The sequence below is a fragment of the Diabrotica undecimpunctata genome, chromosome 4 (assembly GCF_040954645.1).
Source record: "Diabrotica undecimpunctata isolate CICGRU chromosome 4, icDiaUnde3, whole genome shotgun sequence".
NCBI lineage: Eukaryota > Metazoa > Arthropoda > Insecta > Coleoptera > Chrysomelidae > Diabrotica > Diabrotica undecimpunctata.
The window spans coordinates 43,278,135-43,305,162 of record NC_092806.1 but is presented as its reverse complement, the minus strand read 5'-3'; the positions used below and the strand labels follow the sequence as shown (position 1 = coordinate 43,305,162).

General features: G+C 32.5%; 1 protein-coding gene across 1 annotated transcript; it reads right to left on the bottom strand.

Annotated features, from left to right (window-relative positions):
- Positions 1-16,139: 16,139 nt before the first annotated feature.
- LOC140438634 (uncharacterized) lies at positions 16,140-16,862 on the bottom strand. The gene has a single exon (XM_072528293.1). It carries the CDS (start codon positions 16,860-16,862, stop codon positions 16,140-16,142), a length of 723 nt encoding a protein of 240 aa, XP_072384394.1.
- Between the last annotated feature and the right edge of the window lie 10,166 nt (positions 16,863-27,028).

Below are 27,028 nucleotides of genomic sequence, written 5' to 3'. Positions count from 1 at the left end.
GGTCACTTTTCAAAACCCCTTCATTAAAATCTTCATGATTCAGTTTTTTTTTAGTTCTCGAGATATTTCTAATTGGCCGTTTATCTGCCGCCCCCTGTATATATTAACACTATTTGTTTCAGATCTGTCTTATCTATGTCGGTTTTGTTTTTCAATTAGTATATAGTATATTTTCGTTTACTCGTTTAAATAAATCCATTGTTTTGTATGACTAGCTTTTTAATTATATTGTGTGCTTCTTTAGGATAATATCCTACTTCAAATTCTATTACTTTTTTCATAGTGATATATTGACTGGTATTCGAAATATTATTCCCACGGTATCACACAAAACCGCAGTGTTAATAAAAGACCTCGTCCTCAAAATTCTACAAAACTAACACGCTCATCTTTGGTCGTTAACCAAAAATATATAAAAAGTAATCTCGCAAACTGCAAACCATTCATTCTTTAAATCCTAAAGAAATATCTATCATTTGAAAAGTTTCAAATACCCGAGGCATCAAACCCTTCGATACAATCTACAGATATATAATTCAAAATCTTCCTTAATTGCTGTCTCGAGCAGAATAATTGTCAGTTTTGGTAGTACTGGCTAGACAATCCAAAATTAAATGTCGTTTTAATCTCGCCGAATTCTACACTTTGCCAATTTCGGTCATCAGATGCGTAAGAGGCGTGGTTCGACGTATAATGATGGTGTATTAACAGTTTCTTATTTCATTTTCTTTCTGTCATTGAGTAATGACTGCTGCAATTTTTTATGAACGAATTTTACCGTTTTTGTTGATTTGTATTATTAGACAGAGCAAAATTAAAGCAAATATTAGAACTAATTTTTCTTATACCAAAATAATGACACAAAAATATATTATTTGTCTAAATAAAAAAAAGTCAAAATATGAATTACAGAAAAAAGATTGTATCTAATATATTGGTTTTATTCGTCGTAGACGAATATTAAAAGAAAATATTTGCCCAATTGTAACTGATTAAAGCTCATATTGTGTAAAAAGCAATTTTTCTATTTATCATAATCAATATCTTTGCCTTTATGACTATGCCGAATAAAACTAAATAGAATAAATTATCAATCCATCTACCTTATTATTTGTCTCTATGAGATTAGATTTGGTGCTGTCAGGAAACCTCTCCTGATAGTGAGAAATGGGCTAGATATCTTGTGTAAGATCTCTATATTCCTCCAAAACTAATGATGCAATAGAAAACACGGTGGAGAATTTTATAAGATTGATACAGAAAGCGGCATGGGACACAACTCCAAGCCAAGTCTCAACTAGCACACCTCAACAACTGAATTCGATAAGTAAACAAAAATAGCCGAGAAATGGAAAATAAAGAAGATCTAGCAAAGAACTCGTGCTCCCGCAGACAAAACAAAATTAAATCAAGCTACCTTAAAACTCAAGACCGTACTCAATACTAATAAAAGAAATTCAATTTAAAACTATCATAGGAACTTAACAGCTTCAGAAGCTACTTTTTTTTACTAAAGACACAGAAGTGTACTTACATTAAAATCTGGTCAGTAAGACCAATTATCAATTTGTTTCTAACTTAAATTACTAATGAAATCTTAAAATTAGGTGTCTACTCACTAGTATCTTTCCTATTATTTCTAATAACTAGCATTAAATTTAGCATGCATACTCGCACAACACTTTGCTCTGCTTTTCACTCACTCATTATACCAGTTCAAAAGGCTTTGTTCTTTTGAGCCTTCTCTCTAGGTTCGTATTGTCGAGGAGCTGGATAGCCTCGACGTTTACATGATGATGGAGTCGTTGTTCATGGCTCCCTGCAAATTTCTTGATTATCTGATTGACTTCTTCCATCTTGAGGTCCCGGTGAAGGTCGTTGTTCCTAACGTACCAAGGCGCATCTACGATGTTTCTCAGCACTTTATTCTGGAATATCTGGATTACCTTGATGTTACTAGGCTTGGCACAGCCCCAGAGTTGGCAGCCATAGGTCCATTGGTTGATGGGAAGACATTCCTCTCTATCCATAAATTAGGAGTTTATTATTTATGGATAGAGAGGAATGTCTTCCCATCAACCAATACATTTTCTTGTAGCGGATGCCTAGTTCTTCTCTTTTCTTCTTCACGTGAGCTTTCCAGCGAAGTTTCGCATCAAGAGTGATCCCCAAGTACTTTGCTGATGTTGCAATAGGCACTTGGACATCATTTATTCTAATTGGAATATTATTAATTCTCTTATTGGTAAAATTTATATGAACTGATTTATTCTCATTCAGCTTAATTTTCTATTTTTTGGTCCATTCATGGATTTTATTTATTGAATTTTGTAGTTTTTCTGTAGCTTCTTCGACGGTGTCACTTACCGCTAAGACAGCAGTGTCATCTGCAAAGGTAGCTATGGTGTCATCTTCTAGTTCAGGTATATCATACGTGTATATTAGGTATAGGACTGGACCCAATACACTCCCTTGTGGAACACCTGCTTCAATATCCTTGAGATCAGTGTATGCATCTTCTTGTTTAACTCTAAAATGTCTGTTCGCTAGATATGATTGTAATATATTTGAATATTGTTTAGGCATGAATGATTTAAGTTTATGTATCAAACCCTTATGCCAGACTTTATCAAACGCCTGTGCCACATCTAGGAAGGTTGCAGAACAGACTTTTTTTTTCTCTAATGATCTTTCAATTATAGCAGTTATTCTATGCACCTGGTCAATTGTCGAATGCTTATTTCTAAATCCAAATTGATGATCTGGAATTATTTTCTTTTCTTCAATTATTGGTAGGATTCTTCGCAGGACTATGATTTTTGAAAAGCTGTAAAAATTAAAAAGGCCTCAATTTAGCAACTCACCTATATGTACTCCAGATGGTCAATGGACAAAAACTAATCAGGATATAGCCAATGTTTTAAAAATAACTTTGAACATTGACATTGAAGATAAAGTGAAAGCATTTCTGTAAAACTCATATCAACTATGGTTTCAAATCTATTCAAATTTTACCGGTGACCTCGTCACAAGATCCATACATATGTCGAATTTAAAAAATCTGCAGAATACGATTTAATTAATGTTAAATTCTGAAAGAACTTTAGTATAAGATACTGAGGTATTTGACATGAAAAAAAATTATTGTTTTAAGGACGGAATACTTTATGGAAGGTAGCCCAAATTATACTTGTCTCCAAGCCAGGAAAACCTGCTGAGAAAAAACATTATACAGGTCTATTACCCTACTCCCTGCTATGGCAAAGTTACCAGAAAAATTACTAGTAAAGGAAATAGAACCAATTCTGAAAGCAAATCAATTAATTCCTAACCATACATTTAAATTTAGAGCGAAATATGCCTAGATCAAACAAGTCCACTTAGTTAAAAAGAAAATATATAAATTATTTGACGATCAAGAATACTACTCTGCTCCCTTTTTAGACATCGCCAAGCTTTCAATTAAGTTTGGCACAATGAACTATTAAACAAAATTAGAAAAGGATTACCAAACAACATTTCCTTATCTTCAAATCCTACCTTCAAACAACAGAAAATTTCTGTTTCTTTATTATTTTCTTGATTAATACATGGATTTGTCTTTCCTCTTTTAATCGGTGATCGTTAGTAACTATCCTTTTGTTCTTTGTTCATTGTTGTTTATATTTATTTAGTATTTCGCTTCTGTTTTCTCCCATATTTAGTAGCTTTACGTGAAAAATCCCCCTTGGTGATGCTACTTCTTCCCCATCTTCTCCATTCTTATTCTCGTTCAATATTCAGTTTTCATGATCCAATTTTTGTTATTTTCCCTTCATATTAAATAAGAATATTAAATATGAAGGGAAAATAACAAAAATTGGATCATGAAAACTGAATATTGAACGAGAATAAGAATGGAGAAGATGGGGAAGAAGTAGCATCACCAAGGGGGATTTTTCACTAATGATAAGATATTTAAAACATATTATTAGGATATGGGTTAATAAATATGTAGGTGTCAGCACACTTGTGATAGTTTTAATACAGAAAAAATAACACAGTAAGAATAATTAAAGAGCCATAGTCTTACCGGGTAGTGTGCGTAAGATATTAACGAAATGTGTTTCGTAAGAATGTAATATTAAATATAATTAATTGTCAAAGATTATTTGATACTTTAAGTAAGTCATTGATATATAAAATATTGAGGTTCTTGGATATACAGTTGATATTATTCAGTATTCAGTTTCTATTTTTTTCAAACCATTTTTATTACAATATTTTTATTTTCTACTAAGCAATATCAACAAAAACAATATATAGGACGATTTTAACGGTATTAAATCAATTATATTGTATCATAGAACCGTTTTAAAATAGTGTGACAATGTTTAATACTTATTAAAACTTTTTTATTTCTAACTTACCTGATTAAAGATGGTATCGCAGAATTCTACCTAGATAGTAGGATAAATCTAAGGGATTATACCGGTAGCCCTAAAATCTACTTGGGACTATACTATGTAGAGGTCAGCACAAGCTGCTATATCAGTAGGATGAAAACTATTTCGAATCTGCTTTATTGTTGTAATTTTTATGAATACGAACCATTTATATTTAAGTAAGTATTTATTTACCTAGAAGGAAAAAATATTTTAGTCTTTCTTATGTTTATATATTAACCTATTATGTTATTAATTTAAGATATTATTAGCATAAAAATAAATACAAAAGACATGTAAACTGCCGAAATTTTAAGTTTCTTTAGTCATAATTCGCAATAATTACTTTTTGTAGGTTATTAACCTTCGTCTTCCCACTTCGGTAAAATTACGTGGAGTCCCATGTGGGTTCCATTTGTACACCAGAGAAAAAAATGCGTATATTTAATTTTTATTATAAGAAAATGAAATAAAATCTTAAATTAACACATTTTTATTACATCAAAGGGTATATCGAACAAAAAAATAATTTTCATCATTTAATTAAAGGAATAAAAAATAAATCTTAGGACCGAAAACTAGTCTGAAGTTTCTTGGCATCGGGTGCAAATTACTTCCTTGATATGGTGTTCTGCACATACAAAATTTTTACACTGTTTACAAAATTGCCTTGATTTACGATCTTTATTTCGACTACATAAGTAGCCACGTTCACTTGAAGATCATTCACAGGCTGCTTCCATTTGCATCTTCACCAGGGCCAACTCTGGAACGACATCTTACATGTACTGCTTCAACGTCTTACTCAATCGTACTGCCTCATTAAATCGCCTGGTAATATTTTCTTTTATTAAAGCTTCTCCTCGATTTAGTAAAAAATTACGTCTATCATCTTTTTCTCTAGATGAATCCGGGTACTTGAAACACCATTGGCCATCGGTTGCATATCCTACGAGCAGAGTATTGCTTTACCATCTTATCTGTGGTATCTACTGCATCTTTTGTATGATTATAGTGCAGTATAATATGTGGCTTGTTATATAACAAATTCGAAGTAAAAATATACTAGCACTTACCGCTACGACGCGATAGGGAAACTAAATACGTGTCACCATCGCATTTCGTTCGATGTTCTGTTCTTAGAGTTGCGACATGTGCATAGTAATTTGCAAAGCCACCGATAATACAGATGACACAGATTCCTACGCGGGGTACGAATGTACCCCAAGCCGATCATAATTTATTTGTTTTTAATTTGAAACATCTGTTACTGATTTTATGAATAGGATATTATTTGCAATACCCTAATAGACACAAAATAAAATTAGCCAAACGAAACAGGCGCTAATTTCAAAAATATTACAAAAAATGTGTATCTGGGGTACAGCTGTACCCCACCCGGGAAGTCGAAGGTTAACAATGTTATTATCAAGTTTTTTCCACACTTGTTAACACCAGTTGGTACCAATTGGTAATACATTTTATCCAAACATTCATACAATTTCTCTACCCATTACTTTTTTTCTTATTAATTATCATCAAGCTTTATAAATTGTATCTTAAGTTCTTCTTCTTCTTCTTCTTTTTTCTCTCTATAAGCAATTCTGCTTGTTCATTTGCAGACTAATACCCCTATGAAACGTTGTCATTTCATATTTTGCGCGATCGTCCGATACTTCTTCTGCCGATTGGTGAACTTATCTCTTGCTATACACAGGTTGCCCTCATTCTGCTTATGTAGTTATTCCAGTCTTTTTTTTCTATTTTGTGTCCATTCATTTATACACTGTACGTTACATTTTCTTCTAGTCTTAATATTAAGTTAAATAATAATATTATTTACATATAACTTATTGTTTAATTGTTTTTTAATGTTGTTTTAACGATTTGGACTTACCGCTGATCTAAGGAGTTGACATTAATGGGCTATCAAACCACTGTTCTTCTTTACGTGCTCTTTGGGGTGTAGGGTTGTGTTATATTGGTAGCACCTTTTATCGGAACGACCACATCGATCGTCATAGACGGGAGATGGTTCTTGATAACTGGTCCTCATAAGACACCTAACTCTCACTTATGGCTCCAAGTGCCACACCCCGGGCAACTGTATTGGTCTGCAGGCTAAACTAAGTGAGGGTAGCCGGATATGGCGAAAATTTCACCGACCGATTGCCGGTATAAGCAATCCCACACTTGCTAATTAACGGCTATGGGCGGAAGAATTGGTAGGTGGTAGGGCACCCTTTTTGTACTGGGGTTGAGAAATCGGTCCCGAAGATGGATGAACCAATATCTAGGTCAACGGCATAGGGATGTAGAAGGCAAGGGGAAACCACTACATTAAAGATTCCCATGGATATCTCTAGTACAATCATCATGGTTTAAGAAATTAATAACGGCGTTACTGATCATGGCCCTCGGAAGCCAAGATCCGACAGGGGAGAAGAAGACAAGGACTCTCAGGTAGTTAATCAGTGAATTCCTTGTCAAAAGAACGTAGATAAGAAAATAAGACTGTCCAACACTAGAATAGGAACCTGGAATGTTCAGAGCATGTTTCGGTCTGGTAAAATGCACAATGTTATTCAAGAAATAAACAGGTTGAATATCGATGTATTGGGTATCAGTGAAGCCAGGTAGCCCAACTCAGGTTGTTTTTCAACAGACAAAGCCACAATATATTATTTTGATAGCGAGAATAACCAACACAAACACGGCGGTAAGAGTTAATAAAAAATCTAATAGAGCGGTGAAATACTATTTCCTATCTCAGAAAAGGTAATAGTACTGAAGTTGGTGACATCTCATGCCAAACTGAATTTGACACAAGTTTATGCTACTACGGCGAATGCCGACGAAGAAGAAGTGGAATTATTTTACCGAGATATCGAAGAGGCACTGAGAATAACGAAAACAAAAGAAATCACGATAGTCCTAGGTGATCTCAATGCAAAGATTGGAAAGGGACAAAGCGAAAAGTGTATAGGAAACTATGGTCTGGGAAATCGAAACGAGAGTTTCAAGTTACCAAACAGACGACTATATACATAGCGATCGGCCGCAGATACATCGGAGAAAGTAGTCAGGAACCAGATAGATATTATGATCAATGAAAGATACCGTAATGCTGTTAAAAGCGTAAAAGCATATCCTGGAGCAGACGTGGCCTCAGATTACAATCCATTTATCGCAAAGATTACAATCAACCTTAAGAATATTAAAAGACATCAAAGAATCCCTACAATAGACACAAGAAAACTTAAAGAACCTAACGTAAAAGAATGCCTCCAACATAAACTGCATGTTAACTGCAGCAAATTGAACACAAATACTAATGATATTGACGAATACTGGGATCAACGCTACTGAAACTCTATAAAGAAATACAAAAGACTTCCGCAAGGAGAAAAGAAGAATGGATGAATGGCGAGATGCTTAATATGATGGAACAACGGAGACAATTTAAAAACAAAGACAACAATAAATACGGAGAGATTAACCACGAGATTAGGAAGATGATAAAGCAGGCAAAATAAAAATACTTGGAAGAGAAATACAAAGAGATCGAAGACATTGAAAATAAATATGATCTGTTTAACCTACACAATAATATAAAGAAAAAATCTTATACCAAATCATCAATTTGGTTTGAGAAATAAACATTCCACTATAGATCAAGTTCAACGAATATAAGACAAAAAAACATTAGAATAAAAGAAACTCTGCTCTACAATCTTCTTGAACGTAGGACAGGCGTTTGATAAAGTTTGATATGAGTGTGTAAACTATAAACCAAGAACGTTCATGCCTAAACAGTATTCAGAAATCTTAGAATTATACATTGTGAATAGATATTTCAGAGTAAAACAAGAAAAAATGTATACCAATTTTGGGGGAGATCAAAACTGGCGTGAGACAAGGGACTGTATTAAGTCCGGTCCTGTACCTATTGCATACATGTGACATTTCAGAGCTAGTACAAAACACTATTGCCACCAATAATGCAGCCATACTAGCGATAGGAGACACTAGTGTAGAAGCGACTGATAAGTTGCAACTATCAGTAAATACAATACATACCTGGACCAGAAAATGGTAAATAAAATTAAATGAGACTAAATCTGCACACAATAACTTTCCAAATAAAAAAACGAAAATTTCCCAGTTAGAATAAATGCTACCCAAGTTCCTGATGCAACAGACATACAGACTCTAAAGGACAGCCTTTTATATTATAGATTTGGTAGGTTCGGTTTTTATTACGACTAAAGACGATTAACTGGCACTTTTTACCATTGAGTTCCATACTATTTATTTCACACCAGTAGATAAAACGGTTCAAATCCGCTTGTAGGTTGTGGTAATCATATTCATGATCTTCGTATAAAGTTTTAAATCATCCGCGAACATGAGAGAGTGTGCATGGAGAAAACAGGAGACAATATCGTTTACATAGATATTAAAGAGAAGACGACCTAGGTGCAAACCTTAAGTTAGAGCAGATAGTACTTATATCTCATTCGACTGGAAGCCTTAAATGCGTACTTTTTGTGTTCTTTCGGTAAGATAAGAAGATAACCGCTTTAAAAGTTGCCCCTAAATACCCAGACTATGTAACGTATTAATTAAAACTTTATAGTTTACACGTTTCAACGCCTTTGTAGAGTCTCTATACACAGCATTAACTTCACTACCTTCCTTTTACGGATTCCTAAATAAAACCAGTGAAAGTGAATAAATAAAGCTCACTTGACTGGTGAAGATTAAATCCAAATTCATTCCATTCTATTCTTTTATTTCTTACCCAGTTCTTGATGTTTTTCACCTTGCATCTACGTCGTATATCTGTATTTCTAGCTCTGCCCCATAGTATCTTACCATAAATTGATTTAAGTGTTTTTATCTCTGCTGTTTCTAATATACTTTTTGTCATTATTAGTGTGATAACTAGTTTGTAGATTCTGCCTTTCATTTCTTTTTCGATATTTTTATTTCTACATACTGTTTGATTTTGGCAACCTGGGCTTTGTTTGCTCTATTCACTTGATCTTCCACTTCAGTCTCGAGCTTTTGTAGCTAGATAATGTGATGCCTAGATATTTAAACATCATCACTTTTTCTATTATCTGACCTTCCAGCTCAAGTTTACATGTTAGTAAATTTGCTGTTATAACCATGCATTTTGTCTTTTTTTGGGGAAATTTGTATGTTAAATTTTCTGGCGGTTATATTAAAATGGTTCAGCATACGTAATAAATTATCTTCACTTTGAAAGCGTAGTATTGCGTCGTATGCATGACAGATTATTTTAAGTTGTTTTTCTTCCATTTGGTATCCTTTTTTAGTTCTTATTTTTTTTGTTATTTTATCCATAATCAGGTTGAACAATAGAGGACTCAGGAAATCTCCCTGTTTTATCCCATTGCCAGCTTCAATAGGGTCGGTTAGTTCTTCTTCTACTTTTACATTTATTGTGTTGTTTTGGTAGATATTTTTGATCGTTTTGTTTATTCCTAGAGGTATCTGTCTTTTGTACAATAAGTGGACAACGTCCTTTAATTTGTCCCGGTTAAATGCCTTCTTAAGATCCACGATACATAGATATGCCGGTTTTTTGTATTCTAATGATTTCTCTTGCATTTGTCTTATTATACATATAGCGTCGGTGCATGATCTTCCCGCCTAAAACCTAGTTATTCTTCTGCTAATGATATAATTTCATTCAGTTTATTTGTTATCACTTTGGTTGTTAATTTTAGTGTTGTATTTAATAAATTAATTCCTCTGTAATTTTCCGGGTCCAATTTGTCTTTATTTTTAAATAGAAGTATAAGGATGCTTGATCTTAATTCTTGAAGAATTCTGTTTTGTTCTATTATTTTTTTGATTAGTTTTAATAGTTGTTTGCTGAGATCTGGTCTTCCGTACTTTAGGAGTTCGTTCGGTATTTGGTCTCTTCCATTGATTTTCTATTTTTTAATTTCCTTAATGCTTTCTGTGCCTCTTCCTCCTCAATATTTTATTTTCGTTTGTCGTCACCTCTGGTGTTATTGATTCATTATCGTCACCTTTAGTAAATAGGGATCAAAAGTAGCCAACCCATGTTTCCTTCTAAACGTGTTTCGTTTTTATTAGTTCGTTCATCTCTTTCCTTTCTGCTCTGATCGTTCTCCATATTTCTTTGTGTGTTCCTTAGAAGTCTCTGTTTTATTGTCAGTGTTCCCTTTTTATTTGTCTAACTAAAGTATTCGTTTTATTTTTGATTCGTTTATAATGGTTATATGCCTGTTGTGTTTGTTGTGTTCTATATCTGTAAAAAGGCTTTCTTCTTTACTTCACATTTTGTCTCCATTTTCCCTCTAAACCATGGTGTTTTCTTTTTTGATATGTTAGTGTTCGTTACATTTCTCTTGCCAAGAAATTATGTTGCTGCGTTAATTCCGTATTTAGGCACGACACCTTCGACTTTGATTTTTGTTTCTGTTGGAGCCGCTCTATTGGGTATGAAGTATTTGAGGATGAGTTTTATCTTACATACTACTAGGGTCGCTAAATACATCTGCTGAGTTAAGGCATCTTAAGTAGATTATTTTCGATGTTGTATATCTCTGTTGTTTATAACATAATTTATCATAGATCTTTGTCCACGGGTGTTAATAAACTGAATATTTTTGTTTGTCTTTGTGGTCAAAAAAGTGTTGTTTATTCTAAGTTCATTATTCATGCAGAAGTTTATCATCAGTTCTTCGTTTTAAACATTATCGTTTTGTTTTTGCTTAATTCCGGGTATTACTTGATTGCCTATTCGAGCGTTAAATCATCCAATATTATCATCTTTCCTCTGACTTGATTTAATACTTGTTGTAATTGGTCATAAAACGTTTCCCAACTAACAAATTATCCAATATTATATTTTGGGCACATATTACGAGGACAATGATACACTTTTCAGCTGTTAAAAATAGATTAATTTAATCCTGGGTATCTAACATACTACGTGACAAGACAATATACGGTGGACGCAGAACTGCACGACACCTTAGAACAATCTTTGCCCATATACAAGGTGGTCCAGAATTATGTACATTAATTTCTAGACCTCATAGTACGTCCAAAAATAAGGGTACTTCTTTATGTACACTTTTTTATAAAACTGATTAATAAGGGAGATACAACCCTTTAAAGGGGTGAATTGAAATTCTTATTTTTTCAAATATCTCCAAACGGTTTTGAATACGGAGTTCATATTTTGGGAGTGATTATAAGACATTAGGATAATTAATTTCATGTCACCACCTACCACATCCTATATTAATACAGGGTAGTTTTGGAGGGTAAGTGGGGGTTGTTGCGTCACATGTTTTTTAATTTTTACATATTTTAAAAAAATATTTTAAAAATTGTTTGCTTAGACTTTTCTACGCACAAAAGGTGCTCTTGTAATATTTCGATAGATATCACCGTTTTCGATTTATTTAAACTCGAAGGTATACATGTATTTTATTGTAATCGTTACATTTCTTAATATTCATCAAGTATGCTTTGGAATTGACACTTGTGTTAGCAATAATGTTACAAATTAATGGAAAACTTAATTAATACTTAACATTTAATTAATGGCGAAAATAATATTTCACAACAACTGTTCAAAATGTCCTCCATTTTGTTGAATACATAATCTAATTCTTTTATTTAGCGAACGCATTAATCCATTTAATGTTACTGGATCGTTTTGTAAATCGGTAAATACTTGTTCAATTTTGTCTCTTAACTCATTTACTGTATTAATTGGAGTGTTATACACTTTTGATTTCAAATAACTCCATACTGTAAAGTCCATTGGATTAAGATCACAACTACGAGCAGGCCAATGAATCGGTGCATCCGCACCCCGGCCTATCCACCTATCAGGGAAATGTTCATGTAACCACCTTCTACAAATTCTTGTGTAATGTGGTGTAGCACCATCATGCATGAAAAACATGTTTCTTCGTATTTGTAATGGAATATCTTCCAAAATATCATGTAAAATATTGTCTTGAAAATTGTAATACATGTTACCATTTAAATTTCCGGGAAAGATGTGGTATCCTATGAAACAATTTCCTAAAGTAGCTGCCCAAACGTTTATCTTGAACGTGTGTTGGAAGTGAGTTTCCATTGTAGCCCTTGGATTTTCTTCAGCCCAGAAGTGCATATTTCTAGAATTGAACATACCTTGTCTTGTAAATGTGGCCCCGTCTGTAAACAGAATGTTGCTTAAAAAATTTGGTGCAGTTTGAACTTTATTTTGCAATACTTCACAAAAATCAACTCTAAGTGGCATATCGTCAGGTAACAATTCCTGCACCTGTCGATAGTGGTAAGGATGTAACTGCTCTTCATGCAGAACTCTTAAAATACTTTGATGGGAAATATTCGTTCTTAATCCTAACCTGCGTGTACTTATTGTAGGGTCATTTATTACAGCATCCAATATTTGCTGTTCAACGCGAACATTTCTTGCTTCTCTACGACGACCAGCATCTGTATTCCTTCTTTGAAGACAACCGGTTTCTCTCAGTCGTCGTTCAGTACTTACAAAAGTCCTGGCATTGGGAATATTTCTGTTCGGATACTTTTCTTTGTAGCGTCTTACAGCGGCAGCAGCATTTCCCGAACATTCCCCTAATACTAAAAGTATGTCTGTCATCTCAGAATTTGAATAGTGTGCCATATTGCGGACAAACAAATTTAAAAATATAGCAAAAGAGACGTGTTAAACAAATTTCGCTGTCGAGTACAATAAAAGTGTAGATAAAATAATTTAATTGTTATTAAACGTCACTGACAATTCATAGACTACTTGAGATTAAAGTGTTGTTGCTAACACAAGTATCAATTCCAAAGCATACTTGATGAATATTAAGAAATGTAACGATTACAATAAAATACATGTATACCTTCGAGTTTAAATAAATCGAAAACGGTGATATCTATCGAAATATTACAAGATCACCTTTTTTGCGTAGAAAAGTCTAAGGAAACAATTTTTAAAATATTTTTTTAAAATATGTAAAAATTAAAAAACATGTGACGCAATAACCCCCACTTACCCTCCAAAACTACCCTGTATTAATATAGGATGTGGTAGGTGGTGACATGAAATTAATTATCCTAATGTCTTATAATCACTCCCAAAATAGGAACTCCGTATTCAAAACCGTTTGGAAGATATTTGAAAAAATAAGAATTTCAATTGACCCCTTTAAAGGGTTGTATCTCCCTTATTATTCAGTTTTATAAAAAAGTGTACATAAAGAAGTACCCTTATTTTTGGACGTACTATGAGCTCTCGAAATTAATGTACGTAATTCTGGACCACCTTGTATATAAATAACTATATAAATTAAACCAATATTTTTCACTATATTATAGTAATAATAATGATAATATTTTTAACCAGTAATAGACTTGTGTCTATATTAAATCTAGATATTTAATTTGTTTTGCTTTTAATACCTTTCCAAATGCAGGTGATAGATACAAACTTTATATAGGTACATATTTTAGATAACGCCATGGTTACAGTAATTTTTGGTACATAACAATAAACCCTTTGAGACCGATAAACACACTTTGTGTAATCTGTCATCACAGCTGTGTTTATTTCTACGTATTTTGTATAATATATGCATGTTAAAAAATAGTTTTATTTTTTTATTTATATTGATAAATAGGGGAGTTATGTTGACATATAGGTAAATAATCTGTAATTTTTGATTTAAGTGTACTCATTTTAAATGCATCATCCTGATAATTACTTACTCATATTGCAGCACGTTGCACAAAAGTAAACATTGATAGATGACTCTTTATACATGAATAACTAATAATTGAATAAATAGTAGAAATATTTAATCGTAGAAGTTTCTTTAGCATAGTAAAATTAATTGTTTAGGTAATTAAATTTTAACCAGAAAGTTATTTATTTTATCAAAGGGTATTATTATGCGAACAGATAATTGTAAAAATTAGAAAGAATAACCACAAAAATTTATCGCTGCAGTTGTCAAATTTACTAATTAGCTTTAGAGATTTGTTGTATACCATATATGTTCTTTCGCCGTCAATATATTCATATATTTCAAAGGAGACATTATATCTTACGAACTTTTCCAGACTGAGATCTGAAAATCTTTTGCGCATACATTACATCTATGTTCAGTTCAAAAGATCTAGTCTTCTAGAAAGAAAGTCGATTATTGCTCTACAAGTTTAGATGTAGTTACGGTATTCATAATTGTTATGTCCGTACATACTTTGTAGATATCTTGAGTGAGAAAGTACTGCCCCCACAGCATATGGAGTAGCATCTGTAGCTAATACTAGAGGTAAAGTTTTTTCAAAATGAGTAAGAACCCTTTCTGAGAGAATCTCTTCTTTTGCCCTCTCAAATGCTTTTTGGCAGTCCCTACTCCATCTAAATGTTACACCATCTTTAAGGAGATTATATATTGGATGTAATATGTGACCTACATTCCTTAAAAACCGTCCGTAATAGTTTAACAGACCAACAAAAGCTCTAACTTCCTTTTTATTTGTAGGTGCTCTTGCATTGGCTATTGCATCCACTTTCTCTTTCGTTTTATGTATACCGGTTTTATCGATCTCATAGCCACAGTACTTAATTGAATTAGTTAAAAATTGACATTTTTCAAAATTTACTTGTACATTATGTTCGTGTAGTCTGCTCAGGACTAGTTCCAACCTCTGAAGGTGTGTAATGTCATCTGGTTCCGTAATCTTGATATCATCCAGGAATACCGATACCCCCTGTATATCTTCAAGTAAGTTGTCAATCTTCCTTTGCCAAATTGCTGGGGCGCTGGCTAATCCATACATTAATCGTGTACTTTGTAGTGTCATAATACTCAGTGTCAATATTTTTGATCCTCTTCTCTTACTTCCATTTGCAAATAAGCCTGTTTCAGATCAATTTTTGTGAATTTTTCACCTCCCGCCATGGAAGAAAATAACTCCTCAATTGTGGGCAATGGGTATTCATTAACTACTTTGTATTGGTTTAATGTACTCTTAAAATCTCCACATATCCTAACAGATCCATTTGCTTTAATCACTGGTACAATTGGTGTTGCAAACTCAGAGCTATTTACTTTTTTAAATAAATCTTCATTTTGTAAATGCTGTACCTTTCTTGCTTTAATAAAAAATTGTTGAATATTGGATTTTACCTAAAGTTTTGCCTCTAGGCTTACAATCTTTCCTATATATTTTTTGAACATTCTACTGTATTTTTCAAATAAACTATGTAATTTTGATGGCAGATTTAAATCTACACTAAAGATTTCATTTTGTAAATTCAACTGTAATTGCCTAATCCACTCTCTGCCTAACAGTGGATGTTTATTTGACTCTACTACATAAATGTTTAAGTTTTAATTTACTTTCCTGTACTTGACCTGTACCCCCGTCATGCCTAAAATATTTAGTGACTGACCTCCATAAGAAACTAATTTTAAATTTGTATTGTATAGCTGCAAATTTTGAAAATAATGTTGGTCATCTGTATTATTTATTAATGTAACTGCTGCTTCTGAGTCAAACTCAAAATTTAAATTAAATATATAAAACTTCAACCAATTGACCTTCATCTACCTCATTTACCTGACTAGTATCGTTCCTTATGCATATCTTGCTCAAATGTCCCTTCCTCTAACACCTATTGCATTGTAACTCTTTTTTAGGGCATTTATTTGCTAAGTGTTGCTCAGACCCACTCCTAAAACAGTTTAAGACTTTATTTACCTGATTTCCACTATTTGACACGTTTCTTGATGTTGTATTAGCTGATTTTTCAGTCTTCTTTTCCACACTAACTTTATTCACCATCCCTGCATGTGATTGATGTAACTGGGCAGCATCTCTTGCTGATGTTTCCATACTCAAGGCTACTTTACTGGCCCTTTCGATGTTTAGATCTTTTATCTTCAGCAATCTACTCTGTATACGTTCATTACATAGGCCAAATACAAATTGATTTCGTAACACTTTCTTTTGGTACTCACCAAAGTTGCAAGTAATTGCCAATCTTTGTAGGACTGTTAGGTAATCTTTTACACTTTCCCCTTCAATTTGTTTTCTCTGTAGGAAATGAAAATTTTTTGCTATTTCTAGGGGCCCTGGATTGTAATGCTCTTTCATAATATTCACTTCTTCATCATATGATTTCGCATCTGGTGTTTGAGGAGATAACTTATCACATAATATATCGTACGCTTCTGGTCCCATATAATGTAATAAGTAAGCTGATTGCTTACCCTGTGGGATGCCGAATACTTTAAACGCACTTTCCAACCTCATCAGCCATTTATCTAATTTCTTTGATACGTCGTACGATTCTATGGAAAATACGGTATGTACTGTATGATGGACCATCTCAGCTAGTTCGTCTTAGTTTGGGGTAATCGGCATGTCTACACTATTTGGCATTTTCCAGGTTGTTTTGCACTGGGGTAATTTATAAAAAATATAAACGTAATTCGCTCTGTCCTCGTCGCCAACTGTTATGTCCGTACACAATTTGTAGATATCTTGACTATCTTGGTTGATGTCTTCAGGATTGAAATGAATGTACTCGTAATTTGTAAATTACATCTTATATTTTTGATAAATAATGTATTACGTAGTACAATGAATATAGGTTAACTCCCCACAGAAAAATGACAGCATGTCCTTTTATGACATTTGGTGTGTTCCGTAGGTTTAGGCCGGAACAGCAGTTCGTAATGTTATAGAAGATATAACAATAATATTGGACCATAAACGCTTGATTACTTGCGAAGCAAAAAGTATATAATGTTGTGTCGGTTATTGCTTTTCCAAGATAGTTTTTCAATAGACTTGGCTAGCTTATTTAAGGACTTTAGGACCATTCCTAACTTTTACAAATTTTACACGAAACACGAAAAACTATAACTACGGTATATGTGGCAAAATGAGAGTACGATTGTTTCTTAGACCTCTTCGAGGATAAAAGATATTCATTTTTGGGTTTGAAAAAAGTCAATTTCCTAACTGATTGGCACCGAAGTTAATAAAAATATTTTGGAGAATGGTTGTTTTGCAGCCAAGTGTAGGATAATAATTATTTTACAAATTAAAATTCAAAAGAGTTGTTGTTTTTTAATTTTATGAAAGTAACAAAAACTTTTTATAAATTTATTGATCAAAAATCAGAAAAAATCTACACATTAGTAGCTTTCTTGTTTTCGTCCTTCCTAGCCATGCAAATTGAATAGAATAGAAATAGATTAAAAATATGCTTTATTGCCACTGAAAGTTTTACAATTTTATGGACAAAGCTTATATAAATTAAAAAAAAGTAATAATAACAATTATAATTTACTAAAATTACATAAATCGTCAATATCACAGAATAAAACATAAAATATACAATCCATTGCAAAATTTCACTATATTGCAAATTTCATAATAAAGCCCTACGAACCAGTTAACGAATAAGTTTAAGCTGCTGCATGTGATACCCAAATATATATAAAAATACTTTGTTACATGTACCCAAACGAACTGTACTTTCTTAATTATTCGTTGAGAAAATCTTCCACTGAATAATAAGGTCTTTCAGATAGTCATTAAGAAGTTGTAGATTTAAGTTGCAAAGGAAGATGGTTGTATAATTTTTTTGCCGAATATAATATAGATTTCTTTACTGACTCAGTGGATGGGATCGGTAAATACACATCAAAGGTTGAATTTTTAATAGAGTAGTCATGACTAGGTCTTGCTGGAAAAACATGTAGTTGTTTACGAATTAAGCAAACAGTTTCTAGAATATTATAGAGAGGGAAGAGTTAAAATCCCGTGATTTTTGAAGTAGCTTTTGCAATGTGTTATTATACTGAGGCCAAAAAGATACCTTATTACTTTTTTTTGTAATTCAAAAATAACATCAGATTGGGTAGCTGTACTAGAACTCCAAAAAGGAAGGCCATATCGAAGATGAGACTCAAACAAAGAAAAGTATGTTATTTTGGAAGATGCTAAATTCATTTCCTTTAAAACGGATCTTAGTGCATAGCAGACTGAGGCTAGTTTTTTACTTAACAAATTGATATAAAGGGACTATTTAATGTTGCTGTCTATAAAAATACCAAGAAATTTTACAGAATCAATTATACTGATCTGGCTGTTATTAAGTAGCAATGGTTGAAAAGCTCCTTTATAGGATAATGCTACTGTTTTATCCACGTTAAAAGAAAGTAAATTAGGGTCGGACCAGGTTTTTATTTTAAGTAGATCAGAAGTTATAATTGCATGAAGCGTTGCAATATTAGAGTTCTTCCAGGTAATACTGGTATCATCAGCAAAAAGAAAAATTTATCCATCGATTTTTAAGTTAGTGATGTCATTTATAAAGATAAGGAAAAGTAGAGAACCCAGTACTGAACCTTGCGGCACTTAACATACAATGCTTTTGTGACTAAAGTCAGTATCATTTGCTTGAACTAGTTGTTTCCTATTTCTCAAATAAGAATGGAACCAATTCAAAGAAATACCGTGAATTTCGTAAAAATTTAGTTTTTTTGTCAAAATGTCATGATTTACACAATCAAAAGCTTTGGCATAGTCACAAAAACAGTGACAGTATAAGGATTATTGTGTAGTTCTTGATAGACCTCATGTAGTATAGAAAACATGGCATCGCTGGTACATTTATTAGATATAAAGCCGAACTGACTTTGTGATAAAATGTTATTTTCAACGAGAAAAATGAAACATCTAGTAAGCTTCACGGAGCTATCCTGTACGAACCTCTGAAGAAGGTGACGAATAAAACAATGAACTTCTGGACGAAATCGTACGAAAAATAGTTGAAAAATGATACAGAAGAAGCACGAATCCTTTAACATGAGATCAAAGATGACCGGTGACCAGGCTTTAATGAATTTATGTCAAATCATGCAGAAAAAAAGAGTTTTAGATTCGATATGACCACAGAAGTTCAGCAGGATCTTTTTGTGTTTCGCATAACTTCTCTCTAGCCCAATATGTTGCCAAAGACCTTGAGATGATTAAAGGAATCTCGTCCGTATTCAATAAGAAGTTCGGTAGTTTGAACGAGTTAAAAAATCAGCAGCCTAAAGTTGAAAGAGTACTGAGGTTAGAAGATGGTTTTGGATATTTGCTGTATATGGTGACCAGGAAGTCGAATACAGACAAGGCAAGCTACAAGAATATGTGGCGTGCTTTAACTAATTTGAAGAAAATTACCTGCAATTATGACATCAAGAATTTGGCCTTACCAAAGATAGGCCATGCACTAGAAAATCTGGATTAGATTGTCAGAAGCATGCTTCAAGTGATCTTTCAAGAAATCGGCGTAGGAATTACTGTGTGTTGCATTAACCCGAAGAGATCGTGTCTTTTAAAGACAGAAGACTGTTATTATTTAATGTACACAGAGCTGGAGAGTCCTTGGGCCTTCATGTAAAGTTGGGTCTTTAATAGGACGTTCAGATCTAAGAGGGGAGCAGTGTAACGAAATAGTATACCTTTGACAGGTGGTACGTGTCACAATTCTCAGATATATGCAGCGCTGTTATGAGTTAAGGGGAGTTAATAAGATATTATCGTAATGTAAGCTTATAAATAAATATATTCACGTAAATTAGAACCGCTCGTTTTATTACTAAAAATGTTGCAGTATATACTGTAAAAAAAATTTTTTTATACTAAAATGAATTATGGTGCTTTAGCATGCAATGCTATCAGATCTAAAAAAAATGAAAAAATATATTTTCGAAATACCGTCAATTCCTTGAAATATATTACGTATCTTGGACCAGTGGGACGATAAATGGGAGGCCAAAATTTAGGTACCTGAACAACTTAAAGGAGGGAATTAAATCTATTTGAGTAAAGGACGGAGAAGAATTGTAAGAGACAGAGGAAACAAGGAGTTTTACCGTCACTGATCATGATGATGCTCTCTACCTCACCTAGTAAGTATAAAGAAGATTAAATAATCATTTAATTCATAAGGTTTTAGTATAACTTTAATAAACTAGTTTATTATTTTTATTTAAAGTAATATTCAATGTTTAGGACTTAAAATCAGAAAATTCTTTAATCTTATTTATCCCTGGTGTTAGCGGTTTGTATTACGTATCTACCTTACTTATATATCTGCAGTAAAATTTATTCATAAAATTAATAAATCACAAGTAATCACAAAGTTTTTTATCGATTTGCTCCAAGGTGCGGTTGGCTTATGAAAAATCTTTGGGTGATCCAAAAATTTTTGTTAAAAAAAATTCAATAATGGCCTACCTCAAGCAATTCATCCTTACAGTTTCGTTTATAAGTATTTATCTTCAATCTCGGATGAAGTAGGTGTGAAAAAAGCCACACAAACCGCCTTGATCTTCTCTAACCCGAACTATATTCCTCCTAACTCGAGCCCTAATTACGCTGCATTATGATCTACGGCAAGAACACCAGTGGCCCATTTCCATAAGAATTGGTGGCCATTGGCGTAACTGTAAAGTAATAGAGAATTATTTGAACAGTAACTCTAAAAGTAGAGCTTGATATATACTATTTATAATATGTATACAAATGACGACAAAAATATTGCTTAACCTAATAGAACAAGATCAAAATTGTTCAAAAAAAGTTTTTTTGGAAAAATCTGAGATAATATTTATGATACAAGATAAACATAAGAATACTACAACACAAAAATAAAAAACAAAAATCTTCAATAGTAAAAAAAATAATTTCTTGAAAAACAAAAAAGATTTTTAATAAGCATAAAGACGAAAAGACCTTTTTAAGTTATGTTCTCCTCTTCATTTATGTTCATATTATACTCGTTTAGATCTGCTTTCTAATGTATGTTCAAGAATGTCGCAAATTGCTTTGGAGAGACATTGTCTGTTTGCTGTTTTTTTGCTGTATACAATATTTATTTGTATACAGCAGTTGAAGTTATAATCAACAGGTCCTCGAAGACACTTTGTCTCAGGACCATGTAACCTATGTAGAGCCATACGTCGCCATGTTACCAATTCCAACGGTAATTTGAACATCCTAATTTATAATAATATTTAATGTAAGATTACAACAACAACATTTGACGAGTTTTCACCCATATATTTTAGTGGCTCATAGCATGTATACTTCGTTACACTGATGATGGAATTTACATTCCGAAAACGTTCTGTAATGTAATTGTGATATAGCCCGTTTGGGTATTTTATTATATACCTTTTATAAAGAATTTGAAATAAACAAAAAATTATTTGTTTTTTGTTCAGATAGTCTTACACTATCTGCGGAATTTTTGTAGATATATTTGATTATGTTCGTAAAGCGATGGTCTATTCGGCATTTTGTCGATGCATTTAACATTTTCTACTTGCTAATTTATCGAATACTTTCTCGTAGTCCTCGAATATCAGTGATAATGTTAATGTAATATATTCTGTAGACTTCTCTATTAGGTTCTTCATCCCTAGTACGTGGTTGTTAGTGCTTTATCATCATCTAAATCCAGGCTGATAGAAGTCTTCAGAGTCAAGACTTCAATCTTTTTAATAATTTTATGAAAAGTTTATTATGTCTGAAAGCAAAATGATAGGACAACAGTGAAGAGAAGTGATGCAATTCTAGAATCCTTTAATATTATCAACTTTTATTAATGTTAAATAAATACTAGTACCTTATTTGATCAGTTATTTACTGCACTAGATTGATTTGTCAATTATATATATTAAGATCTAAATATATACTTTATTTAAACACATTTTCCTATCTACCAGAAGTGTTCTGCTGAACATTAACATAATATGTAGTCCACTACAGTGCAGTGATAACATTAGTAACAAAAAAAGTAATATCGTCCGGATTGGATATCTTATAATATTAACTGTAACTGGTGTATACAAGTGCTTGCGTAAATAATTACTGTAAGTAAGGACAATCAAAATTAGGTTAATACATAATAATTTACAGTAAAGTAGCAAAAAAAAAGATTCTCGTTGGGTTAGGTTAGGTTAGGTTAAGTTAGGTTAGGTTAACGAGAATCTTCTAATAAACGGAACCAACGTCGAACAAGTGGACAAATATACATATCTGGGAACAATGATTAACTCCACAAATGATTACATTGGGGAGATCAAAATTAGAATAGAAAAGGCTAGAGCAAATTTAAACAAAATGAGAAGAGTGCTATGTACAAGAAATTTAAAATTGGAACTAAGAGTTAGGTTGGCGAGGTGCTATGTTTTTTCTACTTTGTTTTATGGAATGGAATTCTAGACTTTGAATGCGACATCAATGAAAAACTGGAATCATTCAAGCTGTGGGTGTATAGAAGAATTCTGAAAATATCGTAGACAGAACACGTCACAAACAAAGAGGTTGTGAGAAGAATGAATGAAGAAATAGAAATTTTAAATACAATTAAAACAAGAAAATTGGAATATCTCGGACATATTACACGTGCAGAAAAATACACCTTGCTCCAACTGATTATGCGGGGAAAGATCCAAGGAAAGAGAAGCATAGAAAGGCGTAGAATGTCATGGCTGGGCAACCTGAGAGAGTGGTAGGGATGTGCATCAAATGAACTTTTCAGAGCAGCCGTCTCAAAAGTCCGAATAGCTAAGATGATCGCAGACCTCCGCCGCGGAGATGGCACTTAAGGAAGAAGCAAAAGAAAACTGGGACAAAGAAGGTGTAGCCTTCTAGAGTAGACTAATATACCAAAGGTGCCTAAATCACATTAAATACATATCGGAAAGGATTGTAACAGCAAAAATAAGAATGGAGAGACCTGAACATCATCCAAGTATATGGCCAACAAAATAATAAGCAATTAACAACAAGCGAAACGTTTTATGACGAATTACAAAAACCAGTAGATCAAGTCAGAGGAAAGATGATAATATTGGAGGATTGGGGGAAGGACTTAATACAGAATCCACGGAATATTTATACAGAAAAAGTATATCAAAGAAAATTACTGGAAATTAAATATTAGAAATCTATAAAATCAAGAAAAGCTGGAAAGAACTCAAAAATAACATAATTACCGCAGCAACAGAATCACTTGGAGAGAGGAAAGTAGCCAATACTAACATATCCAAAAAGGAAACCTCATTGTTTAGAGAGAAAGTGAAGAAAAAATGTGAAGAAAAGAAAAAAGGTTTTTTAAAATACAGAATAAAACAAACACAACAGGCATATAATCACTATAAACGAATCAGAAATAAAACGAATTCTCAAAATAGATGGAACAGGACTTCTACGGAAGACAAAAAGAAAAATGGAAAATGATCAAAGGATAAAGAAAAGAGATGAACGAACTAATAAAAATAAAACACATTCAGAACAAAACACAGCAGACTAATTTCGATCCCTATTTGCTGAAAGCGGCAATAATGAATCAGCAAGGTAACGACAAACGAAGAAATAAATATTGAGGAGAAACAGGTAGGGGAAATATTAAGAAAATTAAAAAATATAAAATCACCAGGAGAATACCGAACAAACTGCGAAAGTACGAAGGACCAGATCTGATCAAAGAACTACTAAAACTAATCCAAAAACTAATAGAATAAAATAGAATGGAGATTAAGCATCCTAATGCCTCTCGCTGTATTTTTAATGAGGCAAGTGCAATAAAAATTATAAGAATACAAGAAACCGGTATATCTATGTTTTGTGGACATTAATAAAGCATTTTACAGGGTCAAATTAAAGGACGTTATCCACTTATTGTACGCAAGAGAGATATCTATAGGAATAATCAAAACGATCAAAAATATCTACCAAAACAACACAATAAAAGTATAGGCAGAAGAAGAACTAAATGACTCTATTGAAGCTGGCAATGGGATAAGAGAGATAGAATACCTGAGTCCTTTATTGTTTAACCTAATTATGGGTAAAATAAAAAAAAAAGTAAAAACTAAAAAGGATACCAAATGAAAGAAAAACAACTTAAAATAATCTGCTATGCAGATGACGCAACACAACTATCTCAAAATGAAAATGATTTACAACAACCTATGCTGCAGCAGTTTAAAATAACCACCAGAAAATTTAATATATTAAATGCCTTAGAAAAGACAAAATGCATGGTTATAACAGCAAATTTACTAAGATATAAATTGGAGCTGGAAGATCAGATCATAGAACAGGTGATGCAATTTAAATATCTAGGTATTATATTATCTAGCTACGAAAAGCTCGAAACAGTACTGGAAGATCAAGTAAATAGAGTAAATAGAGCCTTAGGTTGCCTGAATGAAACAATATGATTACAAAATAGTCATCAGACCAATAATGACATATACACAACCAAACACAGAGAGAACAAAAATGATGTTAGAAATAGCAGAGATGAAAACACTTAGAAAAATTGATGGTAAAATACTATGAGACAGAGCTATAAGTACAGGTATATGACGTAGATGCAAGGTGGAGAACATCAAGGAGTGGATAAAATATAGAAGAGTAGAATAGAACGATCACATAAGCCGAATGACAACAAATGAAGTAGTAATGACGGCAAAAGACGGTTCTCCAATAGGAAGACGATCAGTAAGAAGACCACAAAAACGATGGAACAACTTACTAGAGGCTCATTGAAAAACAGACACAGTCATGTATACATAAAAAGAAGAAGAAGAAGTAAGACTCTGTAGATACATTATTGAATCTAACTCTAGTTTTAAGTAGTTATTAGTATTAATTTAGGATGAGACAGAACTGCTCATTGATCTTTCTAATCAGGTTGTAGTGTAAAAGGCACCTCTTAAGGGATGTTTTATTAATAAAAAAAACTGTAACTCTATTGACAACTTCCATTTTTATGTCCTTCGTTATTTCATTAAAAATAAATTTGAAGTAAATATTTAATAATAAGGGTAAAGATACGTATTTCGTTTAATGTGTTTTTGTTAATTTGAAAAGAAATTATTTGATTCCAATACAAGATAGCAATTATTCGGGTATCTCTTTTATCTAGGGACATTTTGCGATTATTGGCAATTTTCATAAGAGTGTCATGCTATATCTTTTCAAAAGCTTTTTTATAGCCGATGATACAAGTATAGATATCAACATGAACACCATTACAAAGTAATGAATAAACCTGCTCATATTTCAAAACAATTTTTTTTGTCTTCTTATACAGACAGTAAATGCACGCGTAATTTTTACAAACAGTTTTAACAAGTGGTTCATTAAAGTAATCAATCGAAGTATTTTCACTTTAATACCCCTTGCACGACAATGAATTCCAAGATAAAATCTCAGTAGATTAATGACCGAAGGGGATTGCCATTTTAAGCAATTTTTTAATATTTCATTCAACATATGCTTTATTGGAAGGGGCCTGTCATCAGCTTTCCATTGTCTAATCTAATATATACACAAAAAAAGCTTCGTTCCTGCCAATATTTTGATGTAGTGTGGTGGTCTATGATATCAGATTGAAATAATAGCTCCTAAATTGCCCTCAAAAAATTTAAATCCATAGAGATCATATCGTTTAAATACTTAATTACATCCGATGGCGATATAATAGAAACAGAGTTCTGTGAAACGATATTAGGGCTAATAGTTACCTATTATTTACAGTTAATATATCATTTAATCTAGAGTGGTTTTATACTTTAGTGCATGGTCATTGGGTTGGTCTAGTTTTTTTTATTGTATGCAGAGGCTGGATGGTACTGATAAAGAAGGTAGCTGTAACGGTAGCAAGGCAATGGAGTTCATGTTGAGGTACCTACTGGGAAATAACTTGCCAGGAATATAATTCAATTTATTTCTTTCAGAAATCCTAAGACGTTAGTACGAAACGAAAAAAGGTTTTATTAGTTATTTTATAAGCGAAATGCATAGAAATCTCTATAGTCTAGGCGGGATCTGTTTTGGATTGGACATTTTCCATAGGAAGCTATTTTTTTGCTGGAATCCCTTCAGGATGTGCCCAATATCGATAATCACGATATGCGCCAGTCGCAAACCCTGTGCTAAATTTTTTATTTAACAAAATCAGAAAAGAATTGAAAATTTCTCATTTTTTTGCTCCTATTTTCGTTTATAATTCGGAAAATATTGATCCTAGAGAAAAAATTATAACAAGTTAAAAGTTTTGTTATTCAGTTTTACACAGTATTCCGTTAGCTAGAAATTGAAAATTTAATGTTTATTGTTTGTTGAAAAAATAGCAATAATTGGAAAAAAAGTACAAAAAAATGAAGTTATTCCTTTAAATGTTTTCGACTTTCTAAACTTGACTTACAAGCTCCATATTCTGTCTAAAAAAACCTCAGGCCCTCAGATAGTTGCAATTTTGTTTTTGCACATAAAGGAAGGCTCAAACTTTCAAACGCTTTTTATAAAATTCAAATCGGTTTACTAGGAGAGCCTAGAAAATTTTTTAAAGTTTTAAACATTTTTTATATATATTAGGCTTATAAATAAATTGAATAACTTTAAGAGCTTTAAACATATCAATTTCAAAATTTATACACTTAAAGAACATTAAAAGACGCTTGTTA